This window comes from Sinocyclocheilus rhinocerous, unplaced genomic scaffold (assembly GCF_001515625.1).
Source record: "Sinocyclocheilus rhinocerous isolate Xijiao unplaced genomic scaffold, SAMN03320098_v1.1 scaffold148, whole genome shotgun sequence".
In the NCBI taxonomy this organism is placed as follows: domain Eukaryota; kingdom Metazoa; phylum Chordata; class Actinopteri; order Cypriniformes; family Cyprinidae; genus Sinocyclocheilus; species Sinocyclocheilus rhinocerous.
This window is the reverse complement of record NW_015653472.1, coordinates 3,351,653-3,367,856: the sequence shown is the minus strand read 5'-3', so window position 1 is coordinate 3,367,856 and position 16,204 is coordinate 3,351,653. Positions and strand designations below refer to the sequence as shown.

At 37.0% G+C, this 16,204-nt stretch overlaps 2 protein-coding genes across 2 annotated transcripts in view; both read right to left on the bottom strand.

Annotated features, from left to right (window-relative positions):
* The window catches only part of LOC107716211 (histone-lysine N-methyltransferase 2D-like), a 41,044-nt gene extending 32,352 nt beyond the window's left edge, over positions 1-8,692 (bottom strand). Inside the window, exons 1-10 of the mRNA XM_016522585.1 lie at positions 8,408-8,692; positions 5,494-5,576; positions 4,582-4,693; positions 4,112-4,314; positions 2,622-2,731; positions 2,351-2,513; positions 2,088-2,259; positions 1,031-1,145; positions 426-607; positions 59-216 (exon numbers count right to left, since the gene is read on the bottom strand). Of these exons, the coding sequence (XP_016378071.1) occupies positions 59-216; positions 426-607; positions 1,031-1,145; positions 2,088-2,259; positions 2,351-2,513; positions 2,622-2,731; positions 4,112-4,314; positions 4,582-4,693; positions 5,494-5,542 (1,264 nt within the window). The 5' untranslated portion in view covers positions 5,543-5,576; positions 8,408-8,692. The remainder of the gene's footprint in view (positions 1-58; positions 217-425; positions 608-1,030; positions 1,146-2,087; positions 2,260-2,350; positions 2,514-2,621; positions 2,732-4,111; positions 4,315-4,581; positions 4,694-5,493; positions 5,577-8,407) is intronic.
* A 2,461-nt stretch (positions 8,693-11,153) lies between these two features.
* LOC107716210 (desert hedgehog protein A-like) overlaps positions 11,154-16,204 on the bottom strand; it is a 9,471-nt gene continuing 4,420 nt past the window's right edge. Inside the window, exons 2-3 of the mRNA XM_016522584.1 lie at positions 12,786-13,047; positions 11,154-12,072 (exon numbers count right to left, since the gene is read on the bottom strand). Coding sequence (XP_016378070.1) covers positions 11,279-12,072; positions 12,786-13,047 — 1,056 coding nt within the window. The 3' untranslated portion in view covers positions 11,154-11,278. The remainder of the gene's footprint in view (positions 12,073-12,785; positions 13,048-16,204) is intronic.

Below are 16,204 nucleotides of genomic sequence, written 5' to 3'. Positions count from 1 at the left end.
CCTATGAGAAACCAACAGAGAGCACTCTTAAAAAAAATAGAAACTTAAAGAAACATACCTAATTCCATTGGCACCTCTAAATCAGCTTTCTCATCTTCTTGCGTCGATAACACCTCAGACTCGATCGGAACCTCATCTGGGATTTCTTTACAGAGCACACAGATGCATTTCTCCTCAGGAGGCCCTGACAGAGAGGCACAATCACTGTGTACCCATCTGCAGAGGACATCAAACACAAGTTAAATTTATGCGAAGAGACGAATGACAGTCAGTTTGTTTGTTACTTCATGGCAAATACTGCTTCACGCTTTAAAGGTCACCTCCATTTTAGTAAACCGCTTCTTTGTGCAGCACTAAACGCTCTGCTTCAGACAATGAAGCTGCTCACTTGCCAGTTCTTTATGGCAGGAGGTTCATAAACTGACCTGTGGCAGATGGCACAGCGATGTTGCAGGGAGACCGAGGGCTCCGTGGCCTTACTGCACACGCCGCAGACAGAGGTGCGCCTGCGCTGGCAGCCCTCGCATACTGTGTAGCTCTCAAACCACTGTTCAGAGCCAGGAAGCTTTAGCCCTCGCATGCCACAGTCAATACACACACGGCACCGCTGAAAGAGACATTCAAATCAGATTGGACAAAACAATAGAGTGATTGATATTTCACTCACAAAAATCTAATTTTCCTACTTGCCAAACATCTGTACAAACCGATATCACTATTACATGCCACAATCGCTCGAAGGGCTACCATAAAAGGATCACCACACATTTTGAAAGTGCTTGGATGACGTTTTATTTGAACTGGATAAACTTCTTCGCGTTTCAACGACATGGCGGTGAGTTAAATGTGAAAAAATGTTTTTAGGGGAACCTTGGTTGAAAAATTCAAGTGGTTTGTCCATGCAGTTTTAAGCATGAGAAATGAGCTTGAGCAACTATGTAAATAAATTGCACAGGCCCGATTTCTGTTTTAAATGGTGATATTACACAGATGGAGGGCATTTAAGAATGAGTCATGTGTTTAAGCTTACTTTGCACTTCCATGAATCAGGGGGCACAGAGTCTATGGCTGGCAGTAGACAGAAGGTGTGGTAGCCCTTGTCACAAGCATCACAAACCAGCATCTTCGAATCCTCCCCTGGTTGCCTGGATGTTATTGAAAAACATATACATTTACCACAAAGTCTTTGCAAACACCATTATAAATACAGTATTGCACCTGAAAATTCAGGATGTACTTGGCCAAAAACAGAAAATGAAAATGGTTTTATGTCCAATTTTAATAACAGAATTATGTTTCTACTTGTTGAAATATAAACATAAAAACTTCACTCAAACATAAATTAAATAATGAAGACAACAGGTTAAGTAAAAATGTATTACATCTGTACTATAGTACATACATTTATCAAAATGCTCCTCTCTAGAGTGATTTTGTCTAGTTCACTATCAAGTTTGTGAACATTGAATGTCTTTCCTGAGGTAAATGTAGCATACATTTACGAGCTGTTTTATTCCAGCTTTTCCAGCTTTCCACTGTTGAAACACTGATTGAGCAATTACATGAGACATGAGACATTCCAGTAAGTTGCACGGTTTCTTTCAACATCTTCTGATGTTCATGACCACAATAAAGAGCATCAAAACCATATTTACTTTATTCAAAAGCTAAGACTTTGCTTCATATTAAAAGTAGCAAAGCCCAAAGCTTATTGCGATTATTGCATGGCAGGTGTGATAAAAATAATGTTTCGTGAAGTTCATGCATCAACAAAAAACAGACTAAAAGATTGATCTTGAGATCATTAAGAATCATATCAGTAGAAATTAAAAACAAGAAATTGATATTGGTAATCCAGCACTAGCGTCCACACTGTGTACCTGTTGTAGTTTATATATGTTGTGTGCACGAAATAGACACTAACAGAGTCAAAATGCACCACTGGAGAAACACTAATTAAAAATCACTGTTTCTGTCAATGAAACCAAAAATTGCTGTTTTGGACAAAAATGTGCCAACATTTCGGTGCATCACTAAGTTTCATAACATAAACTTGATGTTAAGAAGCAAGAAGCATTCAAACATACCTGCAGGTCTGGCACACCTTGCACTCGGGACACTGCCAACCTGACCGCTGAAGTGGTGTGGCACTGATCTCAAGACAGGCATCATGATAGTGCTGCCCACAGCCCGTACAGTATAGCAGACCTAACAGTTCCCCAATGGAGTCGCACACTGCACACCGTGCTTCCTCTCCAGCTGCAAAACAAACACAGCATCATCTCAGAAACCGCTGAACGGAAATGTTATTTAATGATGATATCGCATCTGTTCCGCTGCAATTCCATACCAATCTCCTCGGCCTTGTCTATGTGCTCTGGACAGAGGAGCGCCAGCTGCTTTATGGACTGGAATGATCCACTCGCAGCTGAGCAGGGGAAGTGGTAGAACCGTGAGCAGCCTTCGGCCCGGCACCGGATGGTAGCACCCATCCGTTTACAATAATCACATGGCTGAAGCAGAGATAGAAAAGCCAAGTAAAAGAAAGAAAAGTTAATTTGCCTGCCATAAAGCAATATTTACGAGGTTTAATGCTCTGATAACGGAAGCCATCAGCCTACCCGCTGTATCCCTGAGATGACTGCCTTATCCACGTTTATCAGCACCTCACCCTCAGTCTGCTCAACTCCCTCAGACCACACGGCACACCAGTGGTGAACCCAGCAGCTCCCTGTTTTATAAGAAAGGTTTTGCAGTTATAACACTTCTGAGAATAAAATACATTTAAGACAAGGTTTATGACAGGGCTGTCCAAACTCGGTCCTAAAAACTAAAACTAAAAATCTTTATTCAAAATTTTTTTTAATAATCGACTCTGGGCTTAATATTTATTTATTTGAATGACTGAAGTTAGATTTTTTGAACAAATCAAAATACGAAAAAAAAGAAATAAAGAGATTTTCTAATAGGATAATAATAATAATTATTATTACTATTATTTCGTTCTGTTTGGCAAACGAAAATTAAGCTAGATTTTTCGTATTTTTTGTTCGTGGGTTAAAAAATGTGCTTGCTATTTGTGCTTGGGCGGCCCTAAAAACGCTACTTTTCTCTCAGTATAGCCTAAATCCAACAAGAGGTACTGTACAGTCTTTCCCATCTGAGCTCATCTGTATTCCCATAAGAACGCGATGCGCGGTTTGATTCAGCTAAAGACATCCATTAATAATATATAATCACTAATACATAATTAATATATAATTAGACTAAAGTATCAAAGCTGCCCACGCATGTGAAACAAATATTAAAGCATAAGCTCATTTGTTTACCCACGAACAAAAATAGGCCTAAGAAAAATCTAGCTTAATTTTCGTTTGCCCGTTTTCAAACAGAACGAAATAATAATAATAATTATTATTATTATTATTATTAGCCTATTAGAATCTCTAAAATCTCTTTATTTCTTTTTTTTTTTTTGTATTTCGATTTGTTGTAAAATCAAACTTCAGTCATTTAAATAAAGAAATATTAAGCCCAGAGTCGATTATTCAAAAAGAATTTTTATTTTATTTTGATCTGATCATAGCCTAAACGAGTCATGGGTCTGAGTGCAGTTATTGGATAGCACTATATTGTAGACAGATTGGAGATTAATCCTAATAAACATGCCGCTACAATTAAAACCATTACATTAAAATACATTTAAAACAGTGTATTTCAATAATTTCAGCAGCGTGCAGATCCTCGTTTATGTCAGACTGTGGCGACAGCAGCGCGGACAGTCGCTTAGCTCGCTCACATATAGCTTACCATATATCTATAATAAAAGGAAAAGATGTCGTTTTAATGAGAAAACATCTCGTTATTACGAGAAAAGATGTCGTTAAAACGACATAACATCTCGTTATTACGACATAATTGAGTGGGGAAAAAAATGTGTGTGTGGCAGCAATGCGTCACCGTAAAATAGAAACCATGTTATTCCACTCATTCATGGAGAAATGTGACAAATTGGGAAGAAACTACTGTGTGTCTTAATGTGTCTCACTCCAACACCCAAATATGACAGTGACATCACTATGATTCACACTGTTTGATTTCATAATCATACCCGTGTCATCAAAGAGAGATGCCAGACAGGTGGATTCAGAGAATCCAATGGAAGACAGGTCATCGTTTCCAGCTGCTGGCAAAAAGGAGGCAGAGGGCTCCAAGCTGGGCCAATCGGAAGAGGGTCCAAAACACCGGAGCTCCCGCTGTCCATGCAGACTACGCTCCACACAGTTACACAGAGCACAAGCCCTGACAGTCTCTCTGAAAAACACCAAACAGGAAAGAGGATCAGCAACTCTGTACACATTACTTCAACAAAACAGCTCGGTGTAATCAAATGGGATGCATTAATATTCAAATTTTGTGTTATATTTGACCCTGGCTGATAGATCGATGGCTCTAAACAAGTGACTAGTCTGTCTACTTCTATTTAATGAAGATAGCCTTTTCCCATAAACTGAGCTATTCAAGCATGACCTAAATTTTATGCAAAGCAGCTCAAACATCAATATTTATAGAAGGCCTTACAATGATGAGCTGGAAGTGTCCACAGTAGTGCCTGAGATGTCCTCTGCAGCAACAGAGGCACTCAGTTCCTCCTCAGATTGGATGCTCTCCTTTGCAGAGGTCCCATCATCAGCTGAGAGAAATATGGTAGCCATAAGTTAAGATGGAGCAAATATAAATGTGCCCTTTAAAGTGCCCCTATTAAGCCATTTTTAAGGTTTCTAATATTGTTTTGGGAGTCTCCTACAATACGTTTACATGCATGCAAAGTAAAAAAACGCTTTCGTTTTCTCAAAATAAGCATTTAATATCAACTCATTTTCCACACAAACAAGCTACAGTGTTTGAGGGCGGGGCTAAGTTGTCCGCGTCCGGCCAACATAGAATATAGGCGAACATTATGCAAATGTGTTATCCCATGACGTGTAGCCATCATGGAAGTGGGATTCGAGTTACTAATGACTCGTTTAGGCTGCTCAGAGTCGATTCTTTCTTTTGGGAGACAATTACTTTATTTATCATGCACTTTCAGCTTTACAACTTTGCAGATCGTTGACATTCACATACAGCTACAATGCACACTACATAAAAGCAATATTCAAAATGGCATAATAGGGGCAAAATCCCAGATAGGTAGCACTGTTCCCTCACAGGGATTTCAAGCAAAGGTCACAAGCTAGAGAGGATTCCCATTTAAAGATATCATTGCTGTGCAAGATTAAAGATTGCTTGTTTATACACTTTCTTTGAAAGCTCTCGACATACATACATTTTAACTATAGTACGTCCACTAAAATGTGCATGAATAAGAAAAGTGTAGTTACTACAATAAGTTAAAAAAGGTTTGCATGCCCCATTATAAACCGTAAAAACACACACTTATGAATTTGACACACTTATGGCTAAAGACATTTTTTCCTGATGTTTACTAACCTGCAGTTTCTGAATCATTTTCTTCGCAGTTTGATTTCTGCTCGTCCATTCCTACTCCTGAAGAAGATCTCTATTGCAGAGATCTGAAACACAGAGGAGAGTTACATGATTTAAAGTCAAAATGCTTGTGCCACCCAAACTGAGTAGTATGCATGTACAAACACAAGTTTTGCAATGATCTACAGCCACAAAACCACTGTCATTTTACTTAAGCCTCTCAGAGGCGGTAATGGAAAAGTTAGACTGGTTAACTGTAGGTAACATTTCTCTGGATAATGCACACCATCCGATCAGCTGCGTTTTGGAAACGTCTAGCCATACCGCAACTGCGTAATTAATGTGCATAATCCAGCAAAGTTCAAATTACTCCACACCTAACTACGCAAACATTACTGTATATAGGAAAACATAACACAAAGCAGCTGATTAAATACAGACCATGAGGTGGATTCACGTGTTCGGTGCATTTTCTCCGTTTTGGTTAACGCTGGTAGATAAACAACAGTTAGTAGGTTTTTTTAATTTGTCTGATCCCGCAGCTGCGTCGTTCTGCTCGGCTTACAGTAGTGCCTAGACGCGGCTAACACGCTAGCTTTCTGACCGGGGTTAACAAACTCTCTGCAAAATAACCCGCTCGCCCATCATCAAACCAGGCAAATACAGACACGTATACACAGTTCCGTTGCTTAGTGATGCCCCGCGGTCAATAAAACTCTAAAACTTCGTGCATAACTAAGATAACGTGTTACTTTCTTTATGTAAAACGACGCTAAAGGGAGAAACACAAAGAAAATACAACTTCCGTGTAGCGCGCTTCCTGTGACACACATGTCGAGGTCGGGCTACAACACGGACATCGTTCTTTTGTTCCGCCTGTGATAGATAAGAGTTTAAAAACGTGCACTCTATCTATCTATCTATCAAAATGAATTCAATCATAGCATGATATAAATGTCACCTCATGTTGCTAGTTCACCAGGAAATGCAATTCAGATACAAGGTTGCATAATGTGCTCAAGATTTCACTCATAAAAGAAAAAAAAAAATGAAACAGACCGAAACACAATGTCCTGTCCTTGTCAGGACCCATGCACACACATTTCCTGATTTATATGCCTGTTTCCTCCCATGTTAAAAAACGGAGATATGTGAAAACAGCATTGCAAGAGATGAAATCAGCTGATTGTACATTTTTTATTAATATCATAAAATGAAAATTACACATTTTTAATTTTATTTTATAATAGTGACAGGTTTAGTGGCGTGAATATTTAAAGGGATTTAACTTAAGGTTAACAGACTGTACAGTCATATACAGATGGAACTGAACACAAAATTCCCAGATAGGCTATTTTAAAGACAGGTGATGGCTGGGCATCCTCATTCAAAGCCTAGACTACTAACACACAAAATACTTTGGACGGGACACTTTTTAGGCTAAGCATGACCTTTAATTATGAATGTGAATGTCTAGCAAATCAAGCCATCAACATTATATATCATATTATTCCTTATATGAACGTATTATAGAGAGGTAAAATGTGATTGTTATAGAGGGAAAGTGTAAAATTCGCATTGTGGTGATGTTCTGGTTTATCCTGATATGCTAGCGGGTTATTCAGGAAACTCAATCAAAGCTTGCTCTTACTATCACCATATTTTTTTTTAATGAAGGGAAACATCTTTAAACGTTTCTACCCTCATTTTAATTTGATAAATTTGTTTAGTTAATGTGTTCGCATAAGGAACTGTGTACAGATATCAAATCCTTTACGCACTGCTTCCCCATTTCAACTTTCATCTGCGTAGCTAATTACAAAATATGGGACATTGCTGCCATTTGCCCTTGTATGTTTTCTTTTTTTCTTTTCTTTTTTTGGCTGAAGAAAATGAATTTAAACTATCCTATGCTAAAATATTTACCACACCACCTTGAAAATCCCTGACACTTTAACTTGGAATAAACTGTCAAGCTAAATCCTTTCACACTAATTTGTTGACATGTTTCCCAAGCGGTTTAAGTCCCAACACGCTAACTGACGACCACATTCACACATGCTACAGACAGCACAGTCACTGAACGAAATCCATGTATAAACTCGTCTCTGTTATAGCATTTTCAAATGTTTTGAATCGGGGCAAATATTGAAAAGTAACCAAACGCATTGCTTGTAAAGCAGTGCATGCTAACAGACTGCAAGAAGTGTTAGCGTCTCGTCTCTATGTGGTAACTTACATAAAACTGCAACCGCTGCTATAAAAACATGTATTAGAATAATCACAAATTTTACAAATTTTTTAATTTTTATTACCAGCCCCACTTTTGCAAAAAGAAATAACTTATAATAAATAAATTAAACAAATCATCCAGTTTCACATCTGCTAACTCAACTTGCTAGCCAGATACTTTCATACTTTCCAAAAACAACAAATAGAGACGTTTTAATGACTTAGATAGCAAATAAAACGCTCGGAATATCACAACAACATATATTCGACAGTAAGCAACACATGAAGTCCTAAGCATTTGTGGTTTCTGTGTTCATAAGGTCTTAATGACGGATGGTTCATAAACTGGCGCTGGCTAAAAACATGGCTTACGTTACCCATTTAACGTTACCAAGGACATAAACACTCATTTATCACGCTAAACTCAAAATACAAGGAGCTATAGGAAAAGAACCTAAACGGCCAACACAATAACAGCACAATCCTAACACTGGTGTTTATAACCTTGAGTTTAGGAAACGCTATGGTAACGTTACGTATGAAGCTAGCAGCACATTCATTTTGGCCGACAGATTCGCAATCACTTCGCTAAATGGACGTTGAAGGGGGGCCCGAGGATCGCTAGGGTGATTAATCAGCGAGTATATATATATATTTTAAATTAAATACTACTTTTAACACTCACCTACAATGCGCTGCTAACGTCTTCGTACATGATCGGAACAATCCTCCGGATAATAATCGCTGGGGTCCGTTTCATTTCATTAAGCTAGCTTTGGCTAGGCAGGGTTTACTAGTTTGTTGTTGATGGGGGAAGTGCTGTCGGACGAGCAAACGTTTGCAAAACTACCTGATATTAAGATTTTGGCTGGCCGAAACCAATGAATCAAATGAGTTCATGCTGGACTCTCATGTTTGCTGCTGCTATCATCCAGACTGAGTAGCTTTGGCTAACCCACACCCAGATCTCCAATCTGGAGAAATGTAGCCAGCTTGTTTGATAAACTTGCTTCATGTAACAGTATGAAGGAGACTGCTAGCTTTCTGTCTGAGTGCAGGCTGCAGTTTAAAACATGTTTTTAACACCGATGCTGAGTCCAACTGCGACCCCTACTTTTGAGAGGACAAACAAATTAGGGGTGCACTACAAATCTGGGTTATGGTTAAATTAGTTATGTGGGAGTCAGTTCTGTTAGTTTCACCCGATTTACAGTTGAACCACCTGTCCTTCACAGTGCTGCAGAGATGCAATGCTGTAATTAACTATAACTAACTTATCTATCTATCTATCTATCTATACAACTAAACAATTACATAATCTATTTATTTATCCTGTTTATTTATTGCCTTAAAAGGTAGCCATTTAAGTGGTCGGTTTATTATCTGGCCACAATGCTAACAGCAGAACTCTCAGTACAGATATTTAGTCATAATAGATGTCAGTTCATCCTTACTTTCAAAATTAGCACACTATTAGCTCAGTGAAAATCGATTCTAAACAAAACATTTAAAATGAGTAGCCTAAATGAGACCACAAAATATTGCCTGATCAAAGGTTAATTATTAGTCTATTCTTAGACTAGATAAGTATAGATTTAAAAAGAGACAGACTTTATTGATCCTGGAGTGCGTGAGCTGCCTGTTTTGAAATGAAAGGCCTTCTTAAAGTTGTCTGTATTATGTATAAATGCATGTATGTGACATTGCTATTTCTTATTAAATATTATAATCTTGTTTCAATCACTGTGCCTATAGAAGATATGCATTGTATCAACTAACCTGTTCTTATATAATGGTAGAAACCAAGCAGGTGTGGATCTGTTGTCCTTTAAGCTGAAAAGCCATCAGAGTCAAATAGTTTTTGGGTCACATGCAGAAAATACAGTACTCAACATATTTAATCAGACTGTTTAATTCATATACCAGTGATGAATATGATGGAAGAATGGCCATTTATGGACATTCTGGATCACTACCAACATCTACCACAATGAAGTCATGTTCTCTCCTATATATTACTCAAGCATGCTGCATTAGGTCATGTTTATTTTACAGACAGAAACTGAAATCTGATATTGCAAAATTCAGCTGCACAGTACAGGCCTTATCTGTCTCATATTATTCTGTTAGAGCACTGACATATTGATCTCTATAGAACATAACTTGATGGTATATTTTTTTCTCTGTATTTCCTGATCATACCCCATTTACAAGATTAATGACTTCTCCCCAGCTTTCACCAGGATTAGTTTGAACAGGAAAGGTTTGGAGGGAGCCTGAGCTTATCTTTAAAATCTGATTGGTTCACCAAAGGTAATTGTTGGGTGGGCCTACATTACAGTCTTTGCCATTGGCCTGATCCAGATAGAGTTTAGAACATCTCTCTAGTGGGGGTTTGTGTCTATCTGCCCCCTCCATGACTGAGATAATCCTCTTCTATACCTTCACAGCTGTGAAAAAAAGAATAGAGGAAAAAGCATGCGCTTCCAAAAAGCAACACAGTCTCAAAAGCATTATTTTAGTTTTACAATGCTAAATATTTTACATTGTCAGGCTGTAGATCAGAATAATGAACTTACATTTTAATTCAAAATTTTGTTTATATTGCATTAATGCTGATATTTTAAGCAGGAAAAATAATGGAGAACAAATTAAAAATATTACAAATAATCATTTATTACCTTGTTGGTTTATTGTTAATTCCAGGAAGCTGTTTTTCAGAACAGACAGATTGTAAATCGTACTAAGCACATCAGAATAGACAGTGGTGTTTTCTTTGGTGTCCACAAGGGTGTGTGATGCACTTAGTAAAAGCCAGCCTGTTTAGCACATGGCTGTTGATTTTGGACACTGGAAATTGACCACAATTAGTCATTAGACATGGTTAACTATGTTAACACAATATTTGTTTTACAACTCATTTCTGTTTAGAGCTTCTAAATTACCAACTACAGGATGTAATGTAAAATGCTGATTGGTCACAAATTGAAATGTTTATTAATTTGGCAACAGACAAAGATATGTTGTACACAGAGCAAATCTAGTGAGAATAAAACTCTCTGTGTTTGGTGTGAATCAATTCTAAGCAGATCAGGTTTATTTTGCAACACAAACTATGATAACTTTAAGTAAAATAAGATTACAACAACTGTATCAGTGTCTGTTTGGTATAACAAATAATCACATGAACATACAGTTTAACATAAAATATATATTATCAATCCAAAAGTATAAAAATAAATATCTATTACTCTTCGAAATATTTTCTTGTAAAACAAACATAAAAATACATGTTTACATTTTGAATCCCATAATTGTCCATATGGTGTTTATTCAATATTTTTTAAGTTACACTGAATATTTCACATAAAGTACATGCATAACTGCAACCCATTTACAAATTCTAAATGTATTAAATAATTGTATCCGGACATTATAGGTGAGTAATTATACCAGTTATAGTGCCTATTGCTTTTCCTTTTTGGTCAGTAGTTTTTAAAGAGCTATAATTTATTTTGCAGTTGACATTATGTTTGCATATTCTGTGTCTTGACCATCAGTAAAACTTCTGAGGGTCAAGACATATCCGCCCTAATGTGTGCAAAAGCCTTGCATACCAGTAAACCTCCCTTTGTTGCAAAAAACTGTGTTCATTTTCCGTTTCCACTGTGACCTCTGGGAATTTCTTGCATATGCTGGAAGAACTATTGTGCATCACATTAGTGAGGAAGGTCTGATCTGTGGAACAGATATTAGGGACCATGGCACTACTTTTAACCACCACTCTTTGTGAGTTCTCTTCCACTACTGTCTGGAAAAAGCGAAAAAGAACACGGAAAGGCCCAAATGCCCAGTGTGCAAGTCTGTGATCCTCAAAAGAAGCGTAGTTGGATACCAGCACGCCATCCACAAATAAGTTCCCATGATCTGTCAAAGGAGCATAAACCCCCATCCTCTCCTCCAGTGAAACTGAGACCACTTTAGATGGCTGAAGTCCTCTGTTGTCCCCAGTAGTAAGTATATAGTCCCCAATCCTAACTTTTTGGGCAAACATAGCTTCATACTCACGGTGGTGCAGTTTGAGATTGGGAGCCGCAAAGATGAGGTGATTAGGGGTAAGTGCCATTTGTTTCCCATTTTCAGTAGTAAAAATAAAGAAAGTGGTTCTGCTCTCTCTATCCAGATGTAAAAAGAGAAGTACCCGACTGAGAACAATTTCACCTGACTCAGACAAAGAAAGCACCTTCTCGCCAGGCCGCAAACACGACATAGGTTTTTGCACGCCATCAGCCATTGTCACATGTCCCGATCCTGAAAAGCAGCCACCTTTTTCTACAGCTACAGAGTGATCTGGAAAGATTTTGAGGTGGAACGAGTTATCAACTTCAACTTGAAATCAAGTTAAAGGGATTGTTCACCCAAAAATGAAAATTATGTTATCATTTACTCACCCTCATTAGTTTTTGTCCATAGTAAGTCAGTGGGGTTCAAAACAACATTGGACACCACTGACTTTCAATGTATGGACATTTTTCAAAGTATGTTCTTTTTTGTTCCTCATACAGTTTTGGAACTTCGTGACAGTGAGTAAGTGATGACAGAAGTTTTATGTTAAGGTAAACTATCCCTTTAAGAGCTACAGTCAAACCAAAAAATTATTCAGACACCAGATATAATTTTTTATATTTTTTTTACTAGTGGGTGCAGGACACTATAGTTAATTTATGTATGTGAGGATAGCAAAATAAAGTAAACTGTGACATATTATACCCAAAAATTCTTCATACAGTGGACAACCAGAAAAACATTGAATTCAAATTATTCAGACACTTTGACCTGACCATGTTTTGCTTAAGTGTTATCTGACATTATCAAGATGAATTTGTTCTAACACAGTTTAACTCTGAGTTCTTGTCATATTTTATTACCATTTTCTAAACTATAGCGAATAAACTGTGATAATGTGTGAAATGTTGAAGGTGTCTGAATAAATTTTGGTTTGACTGTACATGAAAAGATATGAATGAGGAATAACTATATAACAGAAGGATTTACAAGCTTACCGGCTTTGACAGAGCAGTGCACATGGTACTTGGATTCAAAGTACACCCAGTCAAATCCAGCCTCAACTGCCAACTGGGCAAGTAGTCCATATTTTTTTGTGTCCCTGTCTGAGGTGGTGATGTCAACCGCACGGCCCTCATAATGCAAAGAACCAGGAGGGTGATGGCCATCCTCATCCCAGGCTTCTGTCACTCGCAGTCGAACTCCAGGCCACTGGTTCATTACTGCTATTGCCAGTTTATTGAGGCAGTCCTTACAGCGCTGTGAAACGGAAAGAGCAAATAAAAGCATACAGGTGATACAAACAGAAGGACTAAAATGTTTTTGTTTTTATTTGATCTTTATTTAAAGGGATAAGTTACTTAAAATTATGTCTCACTTTATGTTGTTCTAAACCTGTGACTTTCATTCTTCTGTGGAACATAAAAGATATTCTGAAGAATGTTTTGACTGTTTTGTCCATAAACAGCATTGAATCCCACTGTCTTTCACTGAAATGACTAACATTTTTCAAAATATCTTTCAAAAGAAGGTAGTGCAGGAAGAATATTCACTTTTAGATGAATTTTCACTTCAACTGTGTCACATTGCCAAAACTCCTCCTTTTTAAAGCAATGATTCAAACCAGAGGTGTGCTAATGCTGAAAGCACAGCAAATACCATGACATTTCAGAATTCTTTGTCAGAATTTGGTGCCGGTAGACATCAGCAATTTTTCTCCAGCATTTTCAGCTCTGCATTTTTTCAAATTTCCACCCCCAACATCTAACAATAAGAACAAAGCTACATTAACTCATTTCCAGCATTCTTTGGACACTTCAGCATGGTCACAGAGTAAAGCCAAGGTCAATTCCTTATTTTTTTCTTCACACGATTGGAACATTTTCACACAGTCTTTTGAATGACCCCAGTGTCAACCTTGAGACTTTGTAACACAGAATTTAGACTTCCTCCATGCATTCTCCACATTTTCCCTCTCTCTACACCTCACGTAATGGAGAATCTGTTAAAAAGTAGGATTATTTGTCAGTGAAAATAATATTATGTGACCTAGGGTCGTGACTGAGAGGGTATGGGAAAAGGCGAGAGAGCAAGACAGGGTCGAAAAGCCAATTAGAGCAAGAAGAAAGCAAAGACCAGTCTGAGCGAGAAGGCAGATGGATGGAATGTTTAGACGTCTACTTGGGAATGTGACAGCAAGAGTGAGAAATCAGGAGGGGAAGAAAACAAACCAGGGAGATTTTTCTGGCAGGGCTGTTGGACAGAGGCGATTCATTGTGAAAACTACAATAGAGGCTTTTCCGATGGTGCCATTACTTCAACAGATGAGAATTCTGCACAGGCGACCCCGCAGAGGCTTGAAAAGATGCACAAAGGATAGCTTTCAGAGTTGGGCAACGAGAGGGCACATGCATACGTACACATACACCAACTTGAAGCACTTTCATAAGGGTTCTCACAGTTAACTAGATGCCAATCTATGCCAACGCATTATCAGTGATATCAAACTTATCAGTAATATCTCAAAACAACCTATGATACCATAACAAATTAGGTCATGCCAAAGAATACACTGTCTATTTCTATTAACTTATTCAACTGAAAAGTTCATCATACTGCCGTTAAGAAATGAGTTTTAAATGGCTTCTATGTATTTATGGTTTAAAAATAATATTTAGTGCACTCGGTTTTCTTCACAATGTTATCTGCCTTACCTACCTTCATGTTTATACAAGGGAACACGCACACACTCCCGGACTAAGGAAGTAGAGGTGTAGTGATCATTTTATTGCTCACTAACGAAAAACTTGGTTAAAGATTAAATGGTGCTGTGGCAGTCCAGACAGTCTTATTGTCACGTTTTTTACATTGCCTACGGAACATGGCAACATGGGTAAACATTCTATCAACATCATGAGATTGTTACAGTCAAAATCTCTTCTCTTGGACTAATTCAAATTTTGCAGGGCCTGTCCAGACAAATTCACCTTCTATCACAGCTTTATAGTTGTTTGCATCAATTTTCAAAAAAAACAAAAAACAGACAATGAAACAGCTGAATTACAGGAATAACAAAACCCCTTTATTTTCAAGTAGTGTTTAACTGTGCATGAAGTATGTCATGGATGACTGAGAGAGTTGAAAGGATCACCGGATGCATCTGGGTCATTCCATGAAATCTGTGCCTTTTCCATTTTGATTTTAAATTAGATTTCAAACATTACATGAGACAAAGAATGTCGTTAGGCGTTAATAAATTGCTTTTTGCAGATTGAATGAATTATAAATTGCTATGTAGGTGTTTGTTAGGATACAGATAAGCCTTTAAAAAGTAACAGGGTTGACAGTAACAAGGCTGACGTTTTACCATTCATTTAGCCGTTACTAGCCTTGTGCTCAAGATTATGACACTGCAAAGTGTTCATGAGAAAGATTATTTAATGCTGATAGATGTACAAATATAGTTTAAAAAAATAAAAAATACTGTACATAACCATAGTCACATCCCTACTGACAAAGTTAATGAAATAAACAATAAAAAAAGACCAGGCACTTACTGAAAAGTTCACATTCTGAAAAATTATAATGTCGTAATGACATATGCAATCACTTTAATAAAGGAAAGTATTAAAGGTAAGAGTTGACACATAACTTTAAATAATTATTCAAATATGTATTCTAATAAATTAGAATAATACATTTCTAATAAATTATATATAATTTATAATAATATGATTTATAATTATATATAATTATATTATATATAATTATAATTATATAATCTAATTATATATATACATATATATTAAGATATCTATTAAGATTAAATCTATTAAGAAAGATTAAAATATCATTTAGCCATTGTTTACCACTGTTTATAAGACACACAAAAAGCACTGTGGAGTGACCCATCTGCAAAATGGGACGCAGCTGATTCTCTTAGATCCTCCTGAGACCCAGCTATGGAGTTTTTGCCTCTGTAGTGGACATTATATTTTAGTGAATTTCTCTGAGACCTCACATGTCACAGTTTTAAGTCTGGATGTCCATTACAGAGCACATTCAGGGCTTTCCAGAGATACCGAATGATTGGATGTTTCACCATGACCACTCCCTCTCCTTGGTTTTTAAAAATGGCTGACATTAATTTAGTGATAAAATTGTACATCCTTATGGAAATATGATAATATTTTGTAATTATAATTTAAATCTGATTAATTTTCTGATTAATAAGCTACCACTAAATATTGTAGAAACTTAATTTGCTGTAAAGTTGCTTTGCAATGATTTGTATCGTGAAAAGCGCTGTACAAATAAACTTGAATTGAATTGAATTTAATAATTTTCAAATTGTTTGTCACAAATCAACATCTCAGGAAAATATTATGGGGTTTCAAATCAAAATATGACTTCCTGT